Genomic DNA, 25195 nt, shown 5'->3' with positions numbered 1-25195 from the left:
CTGGTACTGCTGCTGTGTCTTACTGTAGCACAGCTAAGAGATTTCCACAGCCAGGACCAAACCAGCCAGATCAGGTTGTGAAAGTAAAGTTTTGTCTGTGTAGTGATAAGGTGGCTCTATATAAAATTCCCCTGAGAGAAATTACATCTTAGTAACAGTATTCAGGTAATCCAGTTAGCTAACAAAACAGGCTTGAGGTAAGAAACAGCCACCAGAAAGAGAGAGAGAAGAAAAAAAAAAAAAAAAAAAAAAAAAGAGAGAGAGAGAAAGAAAAAAGCTCATTTTAGGGAGTTACTTCGATTGTGACATTTTAGCCTGTGGCAAACAAACTGTATGAAAAAATGCCTACTTGTTTCCTCACTGTTGTGTCACTGTGTTCATCACTTTGTTAAAATGATAAAGAGACAGGACTTTTACAAAATCTACTTAAGAGTTGTTTCTAGAGACAGCATGTGGATGAACTAAGAGTTGTTTCTAGAGACAGCATGTGGATGAACAATGCAATTTTGTGGCAGAAATTAGGATAGTCCACACTGCAATTTACATACAGGCTTGCTACAAAAATAATTTCAAAGTTTTGTTAAATCCGCGCTACCATAAAGTTATCTTAAATCATCTGAATCTAGGGCAAAAATTTTACTAGAGGTTTTCCAGATGACAGAGGGCTTTGTGTCTACATTCAAACCACGTGCTATGGTGCTATGATGATTTTATAATGACTTTTAAATTCAAGAAAACAATCAGAAATGTAGGTACTTACTTCAGAGCCCCGCTTCAAAACAGTCCAGAGAAAGAACTAGGGGCTCTGCCCAGACTAGCTTCTAATATTACACATTGACATATCTCAAATCTTTGCTATATACTTAACACTTGACATACACTGGTGTCACCAGGATCAACTAAACTCTTCTTGATTAAACAGTTTCCTAATTTTTTATTTTTTTTTCAAGTAAGACAAGAATGCTAACAGGCATTCTAGCACAGCATACATGGGAGTTACAAAGCTACATTCATTCCTGCATGTCAAGTTCTTTGAAGCCATTAACAAAATAATAAGTTTCTGTCACCATATGATGGGTATTTGTTGGTACTGCTTAGGCTTTTTTCATGGTTTCACAAAGGTTTTTCATGGAAGCACCAGAGTTCCCCCCTCACTGAGGCTACTCAAAAGTATGAAACTGCCAAAGCGTGTGAGAAATCCTCAGCATGCTCTTTTATTAGCATAATATAAGATTAACATTTTAACAATCTATCCTAGAAAAACCTGCCTTCCTATCAATATTTCAGTGCTGATGTTTAGAATGCATAAGGCAAAGAAAAATATGTTAATGGAAATATTTGCTTATTTTGATGTTTACTTGTTTTACCTGTTGATACTACAGAATAAACAGATGAGTCTTTTTATTTATATATTTGATTTTTTTTTTACAGTTGGATGTAGATATTCACTTCAAAACAAAGGAAAAATATGTCACCTTAATAAGGACTTATCCAGCAGAGCTTGCTTTCCGGGTCACTCCAATCACAGAGAGATATCAATTTGACATTAACAGAAAGATGCTACTAACAATCTCAAGCATGAGCTAGAGAACCCCCTGCTGTCTACCAGTGAGGGGAATTGAGTTGGAAACCTTTTGAAAAAGCAGCAGGCCATGAAATGCCAAATAAAAATCCTTCTTCCATCCAGAGATAAAGGAAAAGACTACAGCACTACTTTAACAAATAGGACTTGACAAAAAAGAGAGAAAATAGATGCAGGCATTTTTCAACATTTGTTGCTTTGCTGAATGGAACAATGTGAAGAAAAAAGGTTTCATCTTTTTGGAGAAAAAACATCACGTATTCACAAACATACTTACCGAACTTCTGAAGCCCTTTTCTTTTACAAAAATACTGCCCAGTCTAATTAGAAATTACCAACAGATGGTAATAATCAAGAAGGCAAAACTATTGTCTAATTTTCTCAGATTTTTTATAAAGTTACTGTTACATACCTTTGAATGCAGTGCTCCCTGATTTGATTATCAACACTTTCCTTTTATTGGTAGAAGCACAAAAGAAATATTCTGAATCTGCAAAATACACAGGTTCTGTTCTTGTAAAAATGAGATAATAATTCGGATTTTTCAGGGTGTGTTAACACAAAAAAGGTTCATTCTCAAAATAGTTTTGTGGTTGTCTGGTGTTTTGTTTGTTTGTTTTTGTTTTTGTTTTTTTTACTTAAATGTCTGTGATTAAATCACTTCTTCATATATAATTTACACTACATTTATTCATGTGGGAGGGGGATATATACTAACACACCCCTTTAAACGTACAAGCAGTAGAAGCATTATTAAATGAATTTGTATTTAAGTTATTATTTCCTTGTGATTTTCTAGAATTTTGACTAAAAATTCAAAGAAGGTTTTGGCCTTTTCATGAAGCCTAAATAAGAACACAGTTCAGGATTTTGAAAATATTGTTGAGTAATTATTTCTAGAAATAAAGTAAACTTTTTACCTGGATAATTTCAAAGTATCTCTTTCAAAATACTTTTAATTTTTAGTTAGTATCTTAAATTAAAATATTTTAATTTTCACAAATTTTCATTTTTACTTTTTGCCCTGCAAAACCATTAACCAATCAACAAGATTTTCTAATATTTACTCCTAATTTTGCAATACTCTGGTTGAATTCCAGTAATGTAGACAAAAGACAATATTTATTAGGATAAGTAATGTCTTTAATTTTACCTTGTATTAAGCCCAATGAGATGTTTTAAAAAACACTTATTTCGCTGACTCAGGTGACGTCTGAGCACAATCAACTTTCCTCTGCTCCCATTAACACTCAGGAATTGATGTCCTGAACAGCTACAGTATCACAACTGTTATTCATCATTCCTTCATTCAGTAATATCATAAGTTAAGTTATACTCATGGACTTAACCCATCGACATTTTCTTCACAATTCCATGACTAATGTTTAATTCCACAAATTTTCCCAAGAAACTTCTACCATTGTAGGCTCACACTAGAATGTCTCCTGAAGTCATGAGGATAACAGGGTTATAGTGTATTTATTTTTAAGACCAGGACTGCAGAACCCCATGCTATATTTCTGAGTTGGGTGTATCTACAGACGAATGAAACTGAATATGCCTTTTCACAGCTAATAAAACCTGTGAATTGCCAGAATAAAAGGACAGTTTGTGTGGACTTTGCATCTTGTCTGCATCTGACAGGGCCAGTGCCCCCACACTTCCTATCAGGGTAACTCCAACAAATTCAAGTGTGGCTATTTTTACTTTGAGTAGTTTCAGGCAAAACTTACGGGTGAGACTGTTTTCATATGATTGGCGGAGTTCAAACGGAACCTACTATGATCTACCTGTCAATCATCTAATCCTTTCTTCTGCCTCCTTCTTTCTCAATGTCATACTTAGACATCCAAAGCTGTGAGTCAGACACAGTAGTTCAGACATTATCTCACTATTTTTCACATGCCATCTATAGAGCAGTCACCTCCATGCAGTAATCTTTGAAAATCAAAAATCAGCTGATCTATCTTCTGCCATAATCATGTCAGTTGAAGAAAAGTGACTTTCATAGTTCTGAGTAGGATAGCACAAGGCAGAACTTTGCCAGCTGTCAAAGATGAAGTGAAATTTCTGGAAGTATTAAGGGGAAATATCAATTTGATCTCTTATTCTGTTTTCAAAGGCTATTCTTCAACCACCTTCAATGCTCAAATGAATGCTAAATGGATGATAGAATTGCCTCAGCTGATGCTTCTGAAGTTGTCACTTCCAATGCCTGAAAGGCCAGTTCCTTCATCTCCTTTGCTGTTGGTGCCAATAGATACTCGAAAATGAAGAGACAAGGGCACACTCCTGATCTTCAAATGTCAAGAAGAAAATAGTCAGCTCAGCCCCCCTCACAAACAATATAAATGTTGAAAAATAATATTAAATGCTGCCTCTTGCCATCTTACCCTAAGCCTTAAAAGAAGTTCTCCAGAAGACAAAGGGGGAGGAAAAAGCATAAGGCATAGAGGTTGAAATTAAACACACTTTTTACTAACAGCATTCAGATGTTGAATTAAATAGAGGGATTCTCCCTGCTATACTTTGTTCAAGAAGAAGCTGAATGAGAATGATGCTTACACTTATCCAAATCTTTCTGGTGCCTACTGAAATATAGCCCAATAGGTCCAGATCCCACTGCAATAAGTTTAAAAAATCCTACCAAATCTAAAAATTATTCTATGCCATTATAAAAAGAAATGTAATTCTTGTGAAAGTATGAAATTACAGCTGCGACTGAGTTCTGAGTATCTCTCTGAGAATAGGGATAGTGTTTCCAGATTATTCTTGATTAACTATACTTTTTGTCTGACCGGTCTATTCTAACATTATCACAGTAACGTGCCCCTTACTCTTCCCTTGGCAAGGAACATCCAAACACATTCAGGATAAAGAAAAAAAACAGGAACAAGGATTGTGGAATGTGGTTACTCACAGGCAGATCTACTTTTTAATTAAAATTTTATAAATATTAAACCCTTTTTTTTTTTTTTTCTAAATAAAGCCATACTCAGCCAATAATGTAAAACACTTATCGGAGAAATAGTAGCGGTACTTGGCAAATACATAAAAAAAACGCTTACACTTCTACCTGTTCTTAACATCTTCTAAGCTACTTTAAGGAGTAGATCTTTTCATAAAATTATTCTCTTTCCTGATGATCTAGACTGTGCTCAGTTGTGGCCTGTAGCCTGAACGGCAATGTGACAGGGTATAACTGCTTAGGGGACATCAGTCACAATGTGGAACTCAGATGTTGTCCAAGAGGGACACGAAAAAGAGAACATATTATGCTTTTGAAATGTTGGCTGTATTTTATGTTGTGCCTGTGGTATAAAACCCTTTCCCTATCTTTTTAAAATTCACCAGCCACTAGGCAATTCTGCAATAAGTAAACAATTCCATGCTGAATTAGGCAATCACATCTCTTTTGTGGTAAACTATAGATCTTTAGCTGTGTACATCTGCGAAGACACGAAATATTGGTATTTCATTTTCATGTTGAAACACTTTGTTTTCAGCTTTGCTCCACAATCACACTAAAGATTAAGTAATATAATGTAAAATTCTGGCAAGGCAAAAAAAAATTTTCATCCTGTTAATAAGCCAAAGCTACTTGCAACAGGACATGCTATCAGAAAAAGAAATCCACAGGTACACAGAAGGAATTAAGTATACGGCTTTTTGTTTCACTTACTCAAAGTACAGGGTTTTCCGGCGTATCCTGCATATTAAGTCCACGGGTTCATGTTTTGCCAGGTAGTGGCATCATGTCACTTTTTATTACAAAATGTTTAGTGACAAATATATCAAGAGAACAGAATGCAGAGAACAGCCACAACTGAATTCAGACATGATGAGGTGAGTCGTCTATTCACCCCTACTCCAACGCTTCTAGTGCAGGATTCAGGTTTGACTGCTGGTTTTCTACAGATTTATGATTCCTTTCGAGACAACCTCAGGGAGACACAGTATGTCCCCAAGGCTGTATTTGTAGTCTGCTAAAAAACAAGAATCCTTGTCAAGTCAACAGGAATCAGTCAGGAGAGCTTCTCATCTGACAGTGAATAGAATATGTTGAATAAACATTGCACAATAAACCTTGCCAGTTTAACCCTTGCAAGAGGGATTTTTGAAAGTGCTCAGTTATGCCGACTGCACTACCTCTAAGATCAGCAATTGTGATTAGCATCAGAATTAGGCCAACACTTGGTACTTCTGAGAATTTCTGAGCCCTCCAGTATCCAGACAGTACTTCACAAATTTGAAACTGGAACTTTTATTTGATTAAAGATGCATGTGATTACACTAAGCTCTGGGCAGAAAAGGCCCTGCCATTGCTAGGTGTTTTTCTGATGCCACACCACATCTAGTGCTTGGCCAAGTAACAAGACAGATGAACCTCATACATTCCCCTGGAGGTCTTATCTGCCTGTCTCCACCTAAAACTGACTGACTCTCTGGTGACTGAGTAGGGTCCCAAATGAGGGAAAGATGAAAAGGCAAGGAAGAGTCACAATCTACAAAAAAACCCCATGAAAAGTAGGTTGTAAGGTCTATGATACTTGTCTAAACGAGCAGATATGATCATGGACCATCCAGGAAAATACCTCAGAGATCACTGTTAGGGAAAGTTGCCAGCAGAGAAAGTGGAGGATTGAGGAATTTGGCATGAGAAAGCAAGAGGGAGATGAAGACGTGATGTTTGCTACAACTATATACAAGAAGTTACTGGATACTTGCTTTCCTAGCCAGTTTTGTATAGACATCTAAAAATCAGTCCTAATACGTTCATTTACAATGTAAGTGAACTCCAATCAGCAAATAGTTAACTACAAATTTAGCTAAAGGGAAAAAAAAGTGGTCTCGAGTTATCCTTTCAGAGAGATTTAGTCCCACAGGAATAAGAAGGCTTCAGAGATTATCCCAATTGTTTATGTGGATGCATTCACCCACAGACTGTCACAGCTCTGCAAAGATGCACACCGTATCTAGTCCCTGGACACAGAAAATCCAACAGGGGAAAGCTGGTGGAAGCAGCCGCGTTCCCCTTCCATACACACAGAAGACACATCCCCCCCAGCACACACAAATGAGACAGGGGGCCATGAACACCCTAGGGCAGCTCCCAGACTAATAGGTTCTGCTAACAAGCAAGCGGCCAGGGTAAGCGGTCATTGGTCAGGACATGCAGAATCAGCATTTATACCGGCCTGCCCAGATGGTCAAATTTCGATGCAGGATCCAGCCCACAGCTAAAGCTGTCTCACCAAGCAGGAAGAAATTGAAATACCCCAAATTTTTCCACAGGGCCCCTTGGCATATGGGAAGATTACAGGAGATATAAATTTATCACTGACCATCATTCACTAATGTCAGCTACACACTTCCTTATTCAAGTGAAAAAAATGTATATGCTGCAACAAGAAGGTAAATGTGTATAATAGCAAGGTAAACCAGGACAAAAAAAAATAAAGAATAATATGAAACTCCTTTTGTTCCAAAACTGTAATGGATATTATGTATAAATTGGTTATTAACATATATAACACTAATACAGAAGACATCTATGGCTACTGCATTGCAAATAACGCTTTCATTTTACAACAGAAGTGAAGACTGCTCTAGCTTTTTCAACATTTGGTATTTATAGAAACATGTATTTTATACAAAGCCCTATGGTGTGGGGTCACACACCACAATAATGTGTTAAATATACCATAGTTCTTTTGCAGCTCAATTTTAAGGACCATTCATTATCCAGAATTGTGCTGCAAAGGTACAATGACAAATTAATACTTACATACTTGAGCCCACATCATCTTATTATAGGATATGTAGCATGCCTTACCAAGCTCTCTGAAGTTATAGGATGCTTGCATAACTTTAATTACATATGAAAATACAACATTCTCCTCTTTTATTTTAATATTATGGGATATAAATTGAATATTCTTATCAAGATAAAAGTTTTAGCGAAATTATTAAAAATTATCAAAATATGCATTTGACTATTTCATTTCTGGAAGATAATACTGAACTTTTCTTGCATAATGAAAGCACATTTTTGCCTGACTAAAGCCATTCTTCAGCACATCAAAAAAAATTTTTTTAATAGACTTTACATTTAAAAGTTCATAGTTCATTTCTGTTCATCTATCTTGGTATCTAGCTATATATCTTTTGGAAATAGCCCTGAATAACATAAGGTGCATTAACTATGCAGCTACATGAGTGATAGACAGCACCATATGTGTCTAATTGTTGTGGTTTTATTCCACACAGAGTTAGTTTTTCTTTGTTACCTAGAAATCTTGAAGATGAAGTGAGAAGTCTTCTTTACATCATAAGAACCAAATTTATTACGAAAGGGATTTAAAGTTACCATAAAATCCATCTACAATTGTCTTCAATATTTTCAATATTCATTAATCAGTAGTGAAAAGAAGCAGTAAACATGTTTGGAAACATGTTTTTGATAATTGTCTAAAATTTGAGAGATATTAAATCTTTGGTAGATAGTTCTCATACTTTGATGCAATGAATGAATGAGTAGGATTAAATAGTAATGAACAGAAAATAAGAAATTTCAAACATGATCCTTTTGCTTGTACAGTGACAACTAGCAGGGCAGCAAAAGAACAGAAGACAAGGCAGGTATTACAAGACTGTATAATACACAGTGAGAACAAGACTGTATAATACACAGTGAGACAGCATTCAACATTCAGGACTACAGACAACCCCAAATGTTTAAGAACAACAAAGCTGAGCAAAAAGAAATATCCAGAAAATTATAGTTATATTTATGCAACAAAACAAACATTGGCCAAAAATGCAGGGTGGTTACTATGAGAGAAAGAATTGCCAGAAGCAGAAATTTGACAGACTAGATTAAGCTGCTGGTCCATCAAGCCTGTGCTCAGCCTTTGGCTGTGACCATTGCACAACAGTTCAGAGGCAAACCTCCTTCAGCATACCTACAGTAAACGATGCCATACATTGAGGAAAGCATTCCTCTTGATCTCTGTGGCAATCATCTGGCTTCCTGAAGCATGAGATTAGATTACCCCAGTTTATCATACCTACCTACAGGTACTACTCCTTGTCATACAATTATTAGTTGAAAAATATCCAACTGCAGCTGCTGACTCTGTGCTCTTACACGCTTTGACAAGAAGTTTGGAAGAGCAGCTTTTTAACCTTGATGCATTTATGCACATTTCTGTTTTCTTAGAGAAGGAAAACACGTATAACAAGAGATTTTTTGCCTGTGCATGTAAGAGATAAACATGGGAAAGGAAAATAAATATTTTAAGCAAATATGAAAGTGTTTCTTGTAGATAAAAAACTTCAGCTAAGTCCTGTGAAGGACACTGTGCACATTAATAAACCAAACAGGATACACATATTTAGTTTAAGTGTCAAGAAACATCACTGCAAGTTTTGAGTCAAATTACGTTATTACCCCCAGTATAGCGTTTAAATGGCAGGAGGGTGAAACAGCTGCCACAGATGAAGAAGCCACTCTAAAACGCTGTATCTTTACAGTACTAATTATCTTTTTGTATATTCAAAGTAACATATTTGTTTCACTAGCATTGTTTGTGAACTGTAGTTCAACTAGTAGCCATTTCTGGGTGTGAAAGACTCAGGTAGTAACAAATGCAAGCATCAGACTCAAACAATGGTGATATCATCACAAACATTTCTACAATGATGATATCATCATACGGTTTTCTAAAATTTTTTCTGCTCAACTGTTATTTCTCCACTTTCTTAAATCCCTGCTTATCACAGTCTCCTCATGTCAGCCTCATTCCATTCACCTCCTTCCTTCTCACTTCTCTCCTGCCCTATCAAACTCTCATGTGTCTGTGCTTGCCTCCTTTTTCCCTTATCTTGTGCGTGAAAGCACAGGCTTCAGCACATTCAATCAAAAAATGTACTGAAAACCTAACCCACTGAAAAAAGTCATGGACTTAGTATGTATTTTATACCCCTTTTCTACTATACTTTGTAGCAGAGACCTCTGGCACTATTTTGTACAATACAGCCAGGCTATGTTATCAGTTGTTCCTTATGTGCCGCCATAGAATAAAGAAATACATTAGCAATTTTCTGTATTTATTTTTGGCAGGCATCTTGAGAGACAAATTATCTACCTCCAAACACAGATATAAATAAGCATAAACCATGCAGATGTTTTCCTCCTCCCTGTCAGTGTATTTCAACTACTTCTGGAACATGCTGTACTTGTTTACCTTGTGAGCAATGCAGCCCAACTTACAGAGGAACACAGTCCTGAAATGCGCTATTTACTCCCCTCTCAGACAAACTTTTGTTATATGAAGCAAATATAGGTCACCTTCTAACCGATATCACATTTAATATAATATAACAGGCTATGCAAAGAAGGTATTAGTACATAAGAAAGCACTTTAGTAGTAAGCCCTTAAAATTAGCTGATGGAGTTTGCATAATGTCTACGTGTTTAAACTCTTAAAAATACCACTGTTAACATAACTAGATTACAAAAGTCTTCATCGGAAGCTGTGATTTTCAAATAGTTAAATTCACCCATTTTCCTCTCTCCAAAGTGTGCCAGAGCAGTTCCAAGACACAGATGATGACAAGTGACCTAAGGTCCTGGCCTGTCTTAGTGAAGTCTATGCTGGGAGATAAGAGTGTGGGAAGAGGTTGAGACCCTAAAGCATAAGTCTGACATAAGAAAGAATATCATGTTTCCTATTAATCACATATTATTGCATGTATAATATATAATACATATAAAACATATTCTATTATTCTATTATTCTGTTATTCTATTTTTCAATATACATCTGACTACCCAAACAAAGGCATAACTTCTTAAAATCATTGAGTAAGTTCATATTTGTCACATCTCTCTAAACAGATATATTCCTAACTATTTCTACAATACCTTGCAAGATGGGGAACAGCCTCTGCCAAAACCTAGGTCAGCCACTGTTATACTCTGACAACACAAAATCAACATAAGAATGATGCCTTGATGTCACATTACCCTCTTTTTGATTATTCTTGTATAAAAATATGAATTTTAAAACATCTTAAAATATTTTAAAACATTTTAAACCTCCTCGGTTTTGCCTAATTTAAACTTCCTTCTCTTCTGTTTATCATAAGGTTTTATTCACCTTTGAACCTTCAAAGTAATGCACATGCTAAGCGTTGTTATTCCAAAGCACAAAGAGAGGCTCTATGAAAAGCTACCAGAAACTTATTTTTCATTTGACTTTGATTTAGATACTGGAAATACTTCAGTTCTCACTCTTTTGCAGGCTGTACTGTCTGTGCTCCTATCTTCTTCCTTGAGGCTGAATTTTGTTCTTGTCAGACAGGTCAGTTATGTGGGCTTAAATAAGTAGTGGAAATACCAGCACCAGGAAGCTGCTGAAATGTCAGGAGAAACCCTCAAAGGGATTTCTTTCAGGTGAGAGTTGTCAGAGCAATATAACAAATACACTTCCCCGTAACAGATATTGATGTTTTCTCTGTTTCGTGAAAGCTGGGACACAGACTGACATCTCACTCCCCCAGAAACAGTACCCAACCAACACCCTTCCAACACGCTCGACACCGTGTATGGTGGCAGATCAAACACAAACCCCCATCTTACAAGAAGATTATTCTGTAAGGCAAGTAGTGTGCCACCCCTAATTCTGAAATACTTTATAAAAAGTTGGTAAGACCTCCTGGAAACGCAGCCACGGCTCTCCATTACTCTCTACACCCTCCCAGCGAGGTTCCCACTGCCCCAAACCCAGAAGAGGAGCTCTGGAGCCACAGAGTACAACTCCAGCCAGGCACCACGCTGGAAGAGGTGACCAGGCAGTTCAGACCTGGCCCTGAAGGTTCAGACATCTTTTAAAACATCTCTGTAGTTCATGAGCCTTACTAACAAACCATGCAGTGGATTGCTATGACTTTAATATTTTCTGCTGACAATATCACAGGCGTACTCTTCCCTTTCTGGTTTCGTCCACATCTCGGGTCTCAGTGAAAACTGGCAGAAGAAATGGTTAAAAAGGAAACAGAAAGAAGAAAGCACAAGGAGATAAAGGTGTTTTAGAGTTAGGAATATTTTTCTTTCTACATTTTAGTTTTTCCCTTTTCTCTTACTCTGGTACCCACCAAATGTTGGTAGCACCCTGCTAAACTACTTCTAGGACAAAAAAAAAACCAAACAGTAGTCCTTCCAAACCCTCCCAGATACATCAAGCAGTTCTTGAGAGAAATCCTTGACATAATCCAAGAAGACTCTCATACCCTCACCCTAGGAAAACAGGAATCATAAAATGGACTAACACATTACAGGTTTTACCTGTATGTTCATCCTGTTATGATAGCAGAAAATCCTAGAAGCAAACCAAGAAGATGCAGATCCCCTGTAGGTTGAGCTAATGAACCTTTTGCAAAGTGGGTGGACCAAAATTAGCATCAAAACCAACAAAAGTTTCTGCCATGTACTGCACTGCCATCTTCCTGCTGCAGGCAATACCTGTTCCCCACGGAGAATCCCTGCGGCTGTGCTCATTTTTTTCAGTGCATGGATCCAGTTCCACTCCTTTTGATTTTGACAGGGTCAACCCTGGAAATAAAACCTTATTTTGTCCACCTTTCCAAAGGCGAGATAGGAGTAAAGCATATTTTTGGACTTTAACATAAATTCCTAATTATTACATCAAAAATCTTGCTAGTCACTGAGATGCTTCTTTGTGGAAAAATCCAGCTTCTCCAACTAGCTTTCACAGTGACAGAGTCAGTCATAAATACTGAATTATTCACAGTTCATTAATCTATCTAAAATAAATTTCAATTCAGTTTTATAATTCTCATTGCTCAGTAACATACACCTAGAATTGGGAAGCTGTCACTAAATAAATATATCCTAATTATGAGTGGATATGTAGGGATATACGTATATAAGTATAGGTATACATACACACAGAGAAATAAAGTTGGATGCAATAAATCAAAACTTCAAAAAAGGTGAGCTTAATGGATAATCTTTAAGTGGGTTAACCTTCAAAAGTGCAAGGAAGAAAACTGAATGCAAAAAGGCTCTCATTCTCATATTTTATACAACAGAAAACAAAGAATCATGGTATTACAATAATTACTTTAAGTGCATTGAAAAATAAGGTTATAATTTTGGAAAAGTGTTTTCTCTCAGGAATTCTGCAAAGCCACCTCAAACTCCAAAGATTTTGCTCCTCCTTTATTTGACAAGGCTTTGATGGTATGTGTTAGGGACCCTGACTCGATCAATCCCCAAAGGACAGAATACAAATCTCAACTGCTGCAGCAGGCAAAACAGGTACGAAAAGCTCTTGAGACTGACTTTCCTACACAGTTTGCTGTCCTTTTATTTCTGTTCTAAGAAAGAAATACTGCCAGAACACTCTTCTATGACATTTCTGCACTTTGTTTCTAGTTCTAATATTGTGAATTAGCTGAAAAAAACTTAAATATGGCAGAATAAGAAAAAAACAAGAGACTCCCAAACTGACACAAACAACCATTAAAAAAAAATTAAACAAAAAGAAAGCAAGCAAGAAAACAATGCAAATCTGCATTTGATAATCTATATGAAAAACTGGACTGTCACTGTATCTTCATTTTCCTCTTACCGAATGCTTCATATCAGAGACAACAGGATCACACATTACACCTTTCCTGTCAGTGCTGTTGCCTAAGTAGTCAACATCATGTGAAGCTTATGATAAAAATAATTGAGTTGGGGCCTTCAGTCTCTGAAGAGAGTCATCAACATGTAGGATATTCTCACAAGCTATGGGTTTCATATACTGTGAATGGAAAAAGGGACACAGGTATTGTGCAGAGAAGGGCTATACAGGACTTCAGTCTCCATTTAGACTATAAATGCTACTTAATCTATAGTGCATGCTTCCATTTTTTTAAAATGTTTAGAAGAAATTCGTCATATATCTAACTATACATAAATTTTAACTAGCATTCCCACTTTGTGGCACTGTTTTCAATGGCAGTTGTCATACGAAACTTGGAAAATATCCCATCTCCCTCTGAAAAGGCAAGGGAAATACATGTATGACATGTAATACACAACTTCTGCATTTAGGTGCAACAGATATACAACCATGACAAAGAGTCAAAAAAAATCCACCAACAAGACAGCAAGAGAAAGTGATTGGTTAAAATCATTTTTCTACAAACAGTATTTAAAATATTCTGTATGCAGTATTTCTTCATCTTGATCCTCAGGGAGAAGACAGACTTCTCTCTGATGCTTTGTCTTCTTATTTTCAAATGCATTAGTCTCTAAGCTTAAAGCAGGCAATCGCTAAGACAAAAATGTATTGTCAATGTTTTCAAAGCATTAATATGAAACAATCAAACCTGTATTACAGCACTGATGTTTTGAAATCACTGCCTTTAAATTTGTATTAGATTACCAAATATTATTCTTTTTCAACTTGACAAAAGTGTAAGTTGAAAATAATTTTGTAGACATACCAAAACTAAAGGTTTCCACTCAGTTTTCTATGTGTCACATCTCTTTATCACTTTATGGGCCACTCATCTTTCATTCTCCACACGAGGAAGAGTAAGTAGTACATTCCAAAAACACTTGTTTCCTTACCTCACACAGGGTAAAGTGACAGATTGAGACACTCTCCCAAGAAATTTTTAAGTGAAATACACTCAAAACATGACAACATTCACAGAAAAAAAATCAGAAGTACTTAACAAGTTTCCAATAACTACAGAAATATATGAAGTTATCAAGTCCAAAAATCTTGCCATTAGCAGCAATGAAGAATATGCAATCCTGCAAAACATTAAACACGTGGATTACATTTTCCTTATACAGAATATTTTCTTTATATCCATGAGACTGATCACAACCTAAGTAATCTGTGTTGCTCAAAAAGAAGACATAGGAACAAAGTAATTCACATTCCCACTGGCATGACAGAAATATCTTGTTAGACCTGAGGATGTTCTATGGATCGGGTTCACATCTATTCAAAGTTTGGATCCAGCCATCTCTTTTTATCTTACCTTGTACTTTCCACTCCTTTCCCTTCCTCAGATGACACTATACATTTAACTTGGACCATCTCCAGAACAGTACATAAACACAGTGGCTGCCAGAATTTGTTCCTGTAGGGTCACTCCCTGCGCAGAGTTACCCATCAGGAAACCGGTACATTTTCTGAAATTTATATTTCTTTCCAAATGACTCAGAACTCACTCCAGAAACAATGCTGGGCAAGAATGTACTCTTAGCTGTACAAACATATTAAAAAAGTACTGTTAACGCCATCATACTGAAAAGAACTCCCCACATGAATTGATGGAACTGGGAAGACAGCAATGAATTTTCTCTAGTTTCAGGTTTCTTCTAGCTTTCTTCCTTCTGACAGCAAATATTGCATGTTTTCCTGTGACAGATTTTTTTATTTTGAACAGAAGAAAATAAATGTTCTAGATCATACTGCTGGAGTTTCCAGCAGACATTTTATGAGGAGGAATTTTCTCTTTGTCTTGACATTGACATTCAAGATTAGTTCCAGTTTTTCTTCCTAATTAGCTTTTTCAAGACAATTGCATATTTGAAACAAACAGAATACTTTCTCTCCGGGCATCAAAAACTTAATCTGTCCCATTTCCTTTCAATGGACACTGAGAACAAAGCAGTGTATTGTAACTCAGTGGGGAATTAAGAACTATGTGATGTAAAAAAAATGGAAAAAGCACTATGTAAATGAATTCAACATAGACAGCAATAAAAATATAGTAATGAAAAATCCTTTAAGCCACCTTGTTAATACCTGACAGAACTGTCTGTTCTTATTAAAGTCTGTTTGCCTTTCAAAGGAAGTTGAAACACTAAATTTACACAAAACTGAGGATTTTTATATTTACAACAACACACTGAATGATTAGCATTAAATCATTTAGAATATCTTAAAGAATTTGAGGACTTTCCGATCACTTTATCTAGCAGTCTTCTTTGTGACTCAAAAGATTTTTTTCTTAAACTTTGATCATTCTGCAAAGACATAGTCCCTCACAGAACTCTTTATTTTCCTGATATCCAAAATTTAAAAAAAAAAAAAATCAATATTGCTAAGCATACCATTACAAGATTATGGTGATAAACTGTAAGACTGTTAATGACTTTTTAGACGGAAGTTGCACTTGTAAGTCTTATCAGTAAAAGTAAATGTTGGAGCAGCTTTTGGATTCTGATCAACAAGTCACTAAGAAAATAATTGCAGGTCTTTATTTAAAAATTCTGGAGAATGTAATTGAAAATAATAATCTGTGTGGTGTATTGCACAGTACCAGTATAGTCTACCAGCAAAAGAGCTCAACAGGATGGTTTTTTAGGACTGATAGCTTGGAGACTTTCATACATAGCATACAGTAATTTCTACTGTATCTCATTTATAGATATGCTGCATACATACAAGGGTGCACAGGTATGTGTACTATATGTATATATATATATATAGACATTATAGAACTTCTTAAAAATGAAGATGCACCTCATTCCTGTGCAGATTTCAACTTCAGCTGTGCCTCTTAAACAGAGTTCAGAAAGGTACTTACTGATGTGTAGAGGAAACCTTCTCCATTTATGGCTATATACAACCCAGTCTTTACACCCTGGATAGCAACAACTCGAAGTCCCACTGGTATAAGGTTGAATAATGCTGTGAAGAAAAAAACACAATCAGATACAAATATACTATGGTTATTACAATATTCTAATAAACATCATTAGTAAAAAGAAAGAAAACTATTACTTTTTTTTTTTCCTGATGTTAAGATTAAACTAATTCAGAAAATCTTGCTTCTAGTAAAGTTAATCCTTAAAATTAAAGCCTACGTATCTATCTAGTAAGAAGTCCTGCAATAGTTCAGTATTTGGCACAAGTGCTAACTAGCAAATACAAAGCACAGCAGACTGGACTGCAATCATTTATGCAGCACTACAGACACGAGTATCTCAGACAATCTGAAAAGAGTCAAAGAGCCCAACAGTTCCTTCGTGAATGTAGACTGATCTTAAGGGTAATAATTGTGAGATATCCTGCAGAAAAATCTCTCTCTGATTCTGGTAAGTAGGGGTTTGTTTTGCTTGTTTTCTTAGGCATTTTATGGTTTTGGCTTAAGATGTGCTCTCATTAAAGATTGCTTTCAAAGGGTGTGTGATTTCAAATCAAAATTTTTGTTTTGCTTTTGTGAATGATATATTTGACACAAGCAGTAGTACACAGGCCTCAGGTAATGGCAGAGGCTTGTCCTGGTTCAGAAAAGCACTGAAATATGTGTTTGACTCTAAAAGTGCATAAATGCTATTTGCGATGAGTATAGAACATGTTCAAAGACTGAAATTCCAGGGGAAAAAAAAAGCCAGCTAATAGAAGATACTTTAGCAATGGTATATACCTCTGTAATAACAGAAACAGCCACAGCTTTGATTGGAGTCTGAAAAATCCTGGTGTGAAGAGCAGTTTACCAGCCCCACCACAGAACGACAAAAGAAAATGTGATATAAGCAGAAGACAGGGACCAACTCTTCTAAAAATTATGCCAGCACACACCTATACTAAATTTACTGACTCATCAGATGAGATAGAAAATCAGATGCAAAGCACACATCAAAGAGTCTTGGAAGAAAATATCTGGATGAGACAGAGTTCGTGTTAAGTGCTTTTCCACTGTGGATGAGTCAAGGATTCACAAGTCCTTGGAAGAAAACCAAAAGCACAACCTGTGTGTTCAACATATGCAGTGAGGACTGTGGTCCCACCAAGCTAGGTCTCAGGAACACAGTAACACCTACAGTGAGTTCCTCAAAATTTAGGATGGACATCCATAGGTGTGACCAGAAAGTGTACCCTATGAGGCTATCTGTAATCAGAATGCCAGCAGTAAAGACCAAACCAAGATAAAAAGGGTCATGTAATTGCAGTGAATAAGCAGATTTTCTCAGGTGCTAAAACTCCTGGTTGGTCACAGGACACAAAACCACAGATCATTTATGATGAAGATGATCAAATCTTTATAACTGAGAAAAAACATGGGTTGACTACTAGAATTTAGAGATAGAAATGGATGGGGAAAAAAGCCCCTTTCTTTCAAAATTGTCACACAGAAAAAGAATATGTAACAAAAGATCTTTTCAGGAGTGCAGAAAGGCAGTATAAAGCTGGGAATTGCTGTAGCAGAGCACTTTCTACAGCTGTAGAAAGAAAAATATATTCAAAAGAGCTCTGGAAGAACAAAAAACAAATTTATGGGTTTACAAAGAAGAGTAAAAGAGATTATATCAGACAAGAATTAGCACAAATATATAGCATTTTCATTTCTGTAGTTTCCAAAAGTCTCCATCGTGCTAGGATCTTACTGGGCTGTTAACTAGAAAAATACTGGATGCAGACAAGGTTCCCTCTCTCATCTATACAAGGTAAATGTAGAATATTGAACTAGGGCACTCACATACAAGATATCCTAAGAGTATACAGGCTGAACACTGACTGACTTGAGGGCTTTCAAATATTCAATTTAACCTGGAAGTTAGAAAACAATCAGCCATTACCCTCAAATGAAACAATGTCAAAACCAGCAAAACCACTATTGTGGGTAGTGAAGGGGGAGTCTGCCACAGCAAAACTAGGGTTCAGATGGCAGTTAAGTTTGTTTTTTTTCTAGAAGAAAATAAATTCCAGGAGGAAAACTGGATATGAACACCATGCTAGAGGGAGGGCAGCAACAACTGAGGGGACATCAGGAAGGAAAAACAAACAATACTTGTATAAAGAAAAGAGGTGAACACAAAAGACAAGTCAGCCATGGAAAACTACCATTGAAAAAAGAACTCCAAATCATAGTTGTACAGTCAAAACTTCTGGAACGTAGATATAATTTGCTGTATTTCTAATCAAAATAAAGTAGCAAAGCTAGAAAAAACCCAACCACCATTGAAGGAGAATTAGACACCTGTAACATGGCAGTGTTCTATGCAACCTGTAAAACTACTAGAGCAGCTTATAGTTGCCGGTGAATTTAGAAAGCACCGGTGAGTGTATATAATGTATCTTTTACTGACACCAAGTTTTAATTGGAGATTGTCAGAGCTCCTATAATTAGTCTAAAACCATAAAACTCTAGAGTGTGATCTGAAACACTGTAATTCTGCACATACAGAATATTTAGTAACTTCCAGAAAATCTTTCAGACTTGGGTGAAACTAGGCAGGCCATTCTACATTCAATTATTGCTTGATAAATGCTCAGCAATGTGCTTCATACTGAGGTCAGCAAAACATGCACCAGTAAGGCACAGCATGGGGTTTTTATGTGCTCTGAAGCTGGCCAAAGGAAATTCAATTTCCTGCAGAGCCTGGCTGTGAAATACTCTACTGAGCGGGACTTCTGCGCCCAATTACACATTTCAAACCTTCCTAGGATTCACCTGTGCTATCCTCCACACTAATAAGAGCCTGCCTTGAGAAAAGCAGAAAGCCTTCCAGAATTTGTTGGCCTTTCAGGTCTGCATGGCCAAAGCTTTGCCCCTACCCGGGGTGGGTGAAAAAGAACCACGCCCCCAGCTTCCCTCTACTTTTAAGACAGTGATCCAAAACCAAAACTAAGTGAGGAGTGACATCCCTGAACATCCTTATGTACCTACACCCATCCCGGTGAGTCCACAGACAAGTTGAGAAAGGGAGTACCCTGGAACATCCCAGGAAATACAATTCTGCCTGGTGCTCAGTGCTCCCATTCTGCAGGCTTAAGTATAAAGCCTGGGAAATCCAACTGTAAATAATATGTGGGAACATCAGTGAAATCAAGTGAACCAATTGGCAAAAACAGTGGGAGTAAAACCATTTCTCCTTGTCAGTACTGAGCCTGTGCACGCTCTCTTGGCTTTGCTTTGTATTCCGTCTAAACCACGACTGTAAAGCAAACGGTTTCTCTTAGTTTTCCAAAGCCTGCAAGCCTACTCCCACCACACACAAGATCAGAAAATGGAGGCGGGGGGCAGTAACAGGAACAAACTGCATGAAAAATTTTATTGTTTTAAGAGTTGTGGAAAGGATTTGCAGGAACTAAATTGTGTTGGATTCTAATCCTCCAAAAGTTTTACCCAAAGTTAATCTCCACCTTTTGATAAGTAATAACTCCTTCCTTGACAAAAACACAAATCCACTACATTTTTTTCCTTTTTATTAATGTAATACCATCACAGTCTATTAACTTGAAATTTGAAATGCCTGAAATCAGACATTTCTATATCCTTGTGAAAGTCTGTTTAGGTATAACTGAGTTGTAGCTACAAGAAAATTGCCATTACAGATCACTGTTTTTCTCAAGAAGCTTGCTAGAGACCAATTTCTTAATGCTTATACACTTGCTATCTGTTCTGCATGTGCACTGCCCTGGTGTCAGTTAACAAAACTTCCCACATCACCAAACCTGCAATCAGATCAAGGCAACTATTTCTTTAATTCATTTCCACCTGCAAGCCTAAATGATGACTCTATAAGAACATCTTTTAGATTGGCAGTGAGCGCAGGGAGGTTGGTATTCAGACATCTGTCCATCCATTTCTTATGGAGCAAACCATTCTACCTGCCTGGTGTTACACAAGATGTAACTAAAACATACTTTTTAGTATGGCTGAACATGGCCTCCACTGATCCTGTCACACTGACTAAGATTATACTGATGGGAGAAATAGGCTTACCTAACTCCCAAAGGTGATATAAACAGATGACTAAATGCCTGTGTAATTCTTTGAAGATAAACTGCAGTAAAAAACAGTGCAAAAATCAGACTGCAAATACTTGTTCAGTAATCCAAATTTAACAGCATTGCAGGTGTTGTTTTTTAATCTTCATGTAGTTTACTTCTGTTTAATTATCTGCTTTACCTCACAAGAGTGCTGTGAATATGTTTTATTAATATCTTTAAACAAAAATATGATAGTGATAGGTACTTTAGAAAGGCATAAAAAAGTTAATACTTCCATATTCAATTTGGAAGGTATAAATGCAGCATTAGGAGAATGCATTAAAAGATGCATAAAGGAATGTTGAATGGTTGATTGATTTCTTGAACAGCAACTCTAGCAGGTAGCAAGTGCAATGATGGAAGCATCTTGCTGCATAATTAAGCAAGAAATGTGCACAGCACAGCCAAATCAAAGTTGCTTGGGTAATGTTAACTTACGCATTTATCAGTTTATGAAATAAGGCTACAAATGAGTAATGCTCTTTTGATCTGTTTTAAACATTAATGTAATTTCATAAGGGACACAAAGAGCAATATTTGAATGTTAAAATTAATTAAGTCTTCCTACTAAACCGTCCCTTCATTCATGGGACAAAACTTTGAAGATAGACCAAAGCCTGAAAACGAGCCGTTTTGGGTGCGGAGGAGGACAGGAGGGGAACATAACGATTGTTACCACCAGCAAAACACGGAAATATCTTCTATTTCTTTATAGTTTCTGTGTAGTAGCTTGTTTTTCCTAATTGATAATTATGAGGCCCATGGACAACACTGAAGCAAGTTCCATTTGCACCATGTAATGCTAAGAACTGTGGTAAAATCCAGGAAAATTAGAGCTAGAGAGGGACTATACTTAGTAAGACCTCAGTAACCAAGCCTACAGCTTTAACCACAGTCCTGACTTCCCTACAAGCAACCCACAAAACCAAACCAGAAACTGTAAGGCATTGAAGGAAGAAGAAAACCAGCTAAAACAAGAAAAGTAATGCAATAAAGCCTCTTTCCACATATCACTGATAGTTTGGCAAAAAAATAGAGACTGTATGCACCCTGGTCTGGTGATGTGATTTTAGGAAACACAGCACCACTAACCAGCAGGTGCATTAATTCATACTCTGTCACAAAAAATCATTAACTTGGAAAAGATATAAAAAGAAATCACAACAATGGACTGAAGCCCATCAATCTGTTTAGGTTGGGTTCTAATAGCATGGCCACCAACATGAGCAGACAAAAGTACATTCAGGGACGCAATTACAAGCAGTCACATCCTTCTTCCTTTTTCATACAAGGGTTTGTGTGCAGCAACACATTCAAAATCTTGCCATCTGTCTCTGCAGAATCTAGCCTTTACTCAAACTTAAGGCAAGCCAGGACAATGGCTTGCACTATAGCAGCTGACTGAAACCACTGTCAAAACTCATTTTGACTTCAAATAGAAGCAAAAAGTCACATTAAAGAGACTACCAAGAAGCTTTAAATACAAACAAAACATGGCTATGAACAGAACCACTCAATTTGAACAGACTACATCTTAATCTTACTTTGCGCTACCCCTCCATAACAATGTGACTCCAATAGTGTGTGACTTATGTCTACTGGCATACATATAAAATGAGTACAAAATTATATATGCACTTGAGGGAATTTTAACTTCAAGCACTCCTCTAACTGCTTGACACAGAATAAATTGAAACAGCACAAAAAGTAGCAGCATGACTAAGCTTCAAACAGTTTCTTTGCTGAAGACAAAAAAGAAATCGCTTCTCTTCTCTGTCCCTTGCTACTGACTCGCTCCAGTTTCTCCAACACCCAGCTACTCAGACGGTCAATGCATGAGGAGGACTCTTTCACAGGCTCCAGGGACAGTGAATGGTGCACAGGACAGGTGGAAAGCTGCAGACACCCTTTGGCAGTCTGTATTTCCTCCATTTTTATGAAACACACTTTGAATGGAAGTCATCCTCACTATCAAGGTAAGTGTACCATCTGTCCTAGTGACAGCTAATATATGTCCATCCCTTCATCTACTAGGCACATTAAATAGGCAGCCTGCAAGCACATGGTCAGATTTTCCCCCTCTGGCAGCTGCCAAAACTTATTTACCAGTAAGCCTCAGACAGAAATTATCATGATATGGAGCTCACAAAATAAAAGATCAAAATACTAGGAATTCTATCCATGAGAAAATTATTGTTTTAATGTAAAAGAGAAAAAGAAAAAGAAAAAAAAATATGCTTCAATAAAGAAAAGCAATAGGAAACAAAAAGTTCAAAAGGAAATGCAAGGAAAGAGAGTGGAAAGGGAAAAGAACTGAGAAGAAAGACTGACAGCACAAAAGAAACAGACACATATTCATATATTTATGAATATACCAATAGATCAGTCTTTTCAGCTCTTAATATACTGTTGATACATATATAATGGCAAAATTTAAAGTGAAGATTGAATGCTTTCCTGGCAAAGACATTAATCTTACATCCTTATGGTCTAAACCATCTTTACTAAACAATATTGTAAAATTGGATTAGTGAAGAAACAATGAGTGAATCACACCAGTTAAAGACAGAAGAAAATCACTTTATGAAGAAAACACATTTTACCCTAAAAATCATGTTGAGGTAAAACACAATATTATCTAACAGTATTTATCCAAAATATGCAACACTGCTATCTGGTATTTGGTTGAGTTTGGACAAGTTCTGTATTTCAGAATATTTATAATATGGAATATTCATTCTGCATTTTGGAACAACAAGAATAAGAGATGTCCAGACAGGTGGAAATCCAGAAAGGCGGGGAAGAGGGGAGAGAAAGGGAAAATGACATAGTAAGCAAAAAAAAAAAAAGGAAGATTTGTAAAGCTGACAACAGCCAAAAGAGGAAAGTAAGGCACTGTGGTCTAGTTTTGCAAAGATTCAAAATCCCTAGAGTTCCAAGATTAAAAAAAACATTCAAACATTCCAAAATTGTTGCAGTCATACACACCTCCTCACTGAAGCGGAAAATAAGAGAGAGATGGGCAGAGAGAGAAGGAGAGGGAGAGAAAAATACACGGTCACGCTCTAAGACACATTTCTCGGACCTCATATAGGCAAAGCTTCTATAAAAAGCTATAATGATCTTGTTTGTACAAGATCTTCCAATCTAGTCCAGTATAGAAGTGGGCATGAGAGATGGACACATTGAGGGAAGAAAATAAACAAGGAACAGGGAGAAAAAAAAAAGGTTGGAAAACAAGCAAAGAAATACACATAAAAATAGATTAATAAACTATTTTTCTCAATTCTAAAAAAAAAATTAGAACAGTGAAAGATGATCATGCTATCTGTTGATGAAATGTGTTAAAAATGTCAGCCATGCATTAATAGATAAAATAGGGACTTAACAAAAGTAAAGCAGAAAGCTCAAATCACTTAATTTCTATAGCCTAATTCCAACATTTTTGAAGAAACTAATGGTTTATTTATATATGCATAATAAGAAGATAAAAATTTTGTATTAAAAATACTTAAAATAAACCTCAAGATCACACAGAAATGTTACTTAAATATGCCATTATCATTAAAATAAAGAAAATACAAATATTCTCTGCTAAACAGAAAATTAAAAACCATCTGTTTGTAGAGTAAGAATAGGTTTGCTTAATTATCATTTGCAGCTGAAGTTATCAAACATATTTATGCTCATTGAATGAAAATATGTGGCAGAATCATAGGAAAAGAGTACCAAAGCAGTGACCCACACAGCCTTTCAAGACCACTTTTGTTTGGAATATTTTTGAAAACTGCCACAGTTGCAGTTTCTACATTGGCAGAAATTCACTTAAAATCATTGGAACTCTTGCTCATATAGGGACTGTAGGATCTTTAGCCCCAGTTCAGCAAGGTACTTCATCATGTGTTTTAAGCAGGACTTTGACAATTGAACATACACTTATTTGCTTTGCTGAATCAGGGCCTATATGATTGGATTTTTCAAGGAATTTTTGTTTCCATCTCTTTTTTTTTTTTTTGTTATTTATTCAAATATAAGAAATTTATGCTAAATAAATAGCTTTTATAGAAAATATTTTTAATATATTTTTACCGTTTCTATAAAATTACCAGAAGACAGTCGTTGGCCTAAATACCTCACCCCTGAGGTGCATTGGCACTTACGCCTTCCCCTTCAGAGGGAACACATTTAGGCCAATGCCCTGCATGAGCCGTGCTGGTGGTCATCAGGCTTCAAATGGAGAGAACCCTTCTCCTTTCAACAAAACACATTCAGAAACCCTCCAAAGGCATTAACACTGTGTCTGCGCGTACACACTCGATGCGTGTGCGATTAAGACATTCCCCTGGGGCAGTCACTTACTAGAATTACTGCTGTCATCCTTGGTTCCATCGAGACTTCCATCGGGGTGCATTTGCAAGTAGTAGCCTTGCCTGCAATATAACCTGGTCACTATACCCTTGAGCTGGGGATCTGAAAGACAAACATATTTTGTCACTAGCCTCAAAACTTTTTCCAAGAGTTAGCCCTACTTCTCTCACTGTAGGAGGAAGTTTGGTGAAGTAGCATTGCTGTCTTAAAAGTAAGCACTAAAACAGGATGGGTCCTTATGGAAATGGAGAAGAATTTCACCACAGAGTCAGTTGCTTGTCCTGTTCTCTGCCTCCAACATCCTTCATTATAATTAACACAGGTAAAACACAGCAAAAAAGAACACCCCAAACTCCCGTAGTCAGAAGACTTACACCAGATTAAGCCCTGCAAAAATTTTAGACTTCAGGAACGAGTATAG

At 36.6% G+C, this 25195-nt stretch overlaps 1 protein-coding gene across 1 annotated transcript in view; it reads right to left on the bottom strand.

Moving 5' to 3' along the window:
* LOC104471187 (fibroblast growth factor 14) overlaps nt 1-24874 on the bottom strand; it is a 95346-nt gene extending 70472 nt beyond the window's left edge. The window contains exons 1-2 of the mRNA XM_010086436.1: nt 24766-24874; nt 16214-16317 (exon numbers count right to left, since the gene is read on the bottom strand). Coding sequence (XP_010084738.1) covers nt 16214-16317; nt 24766-24817 — 156 coding nt within the window. The 5' untranslated portion in view covers nt 24818-24874. The remainder of the gene's footprint in view (nt 1-16213; nt 16318-24765) is intronic.
* Between the last annotated feature and the right edge of the window lie 321 nt (nt 24875-25195).

Source organism: Pterocles gutturalis, unplaced genomic scaffold, assembly GCF_000699245.1.
Source record: "Pterocles gutturalis isolate BGI_N339 unplaced genomic scaffold, ASM69924v1 scaffold1586, whole genome shotgun sequence".
NCBI lineage: Eukaryota > Metazoa > Chordata > Aves > Pterocliformes > Pteroclidae > Pterocles > Pterocles gutturalis.
This window is presented reverse-complemented; position numbering and strand designations above follow the sequence as displayed.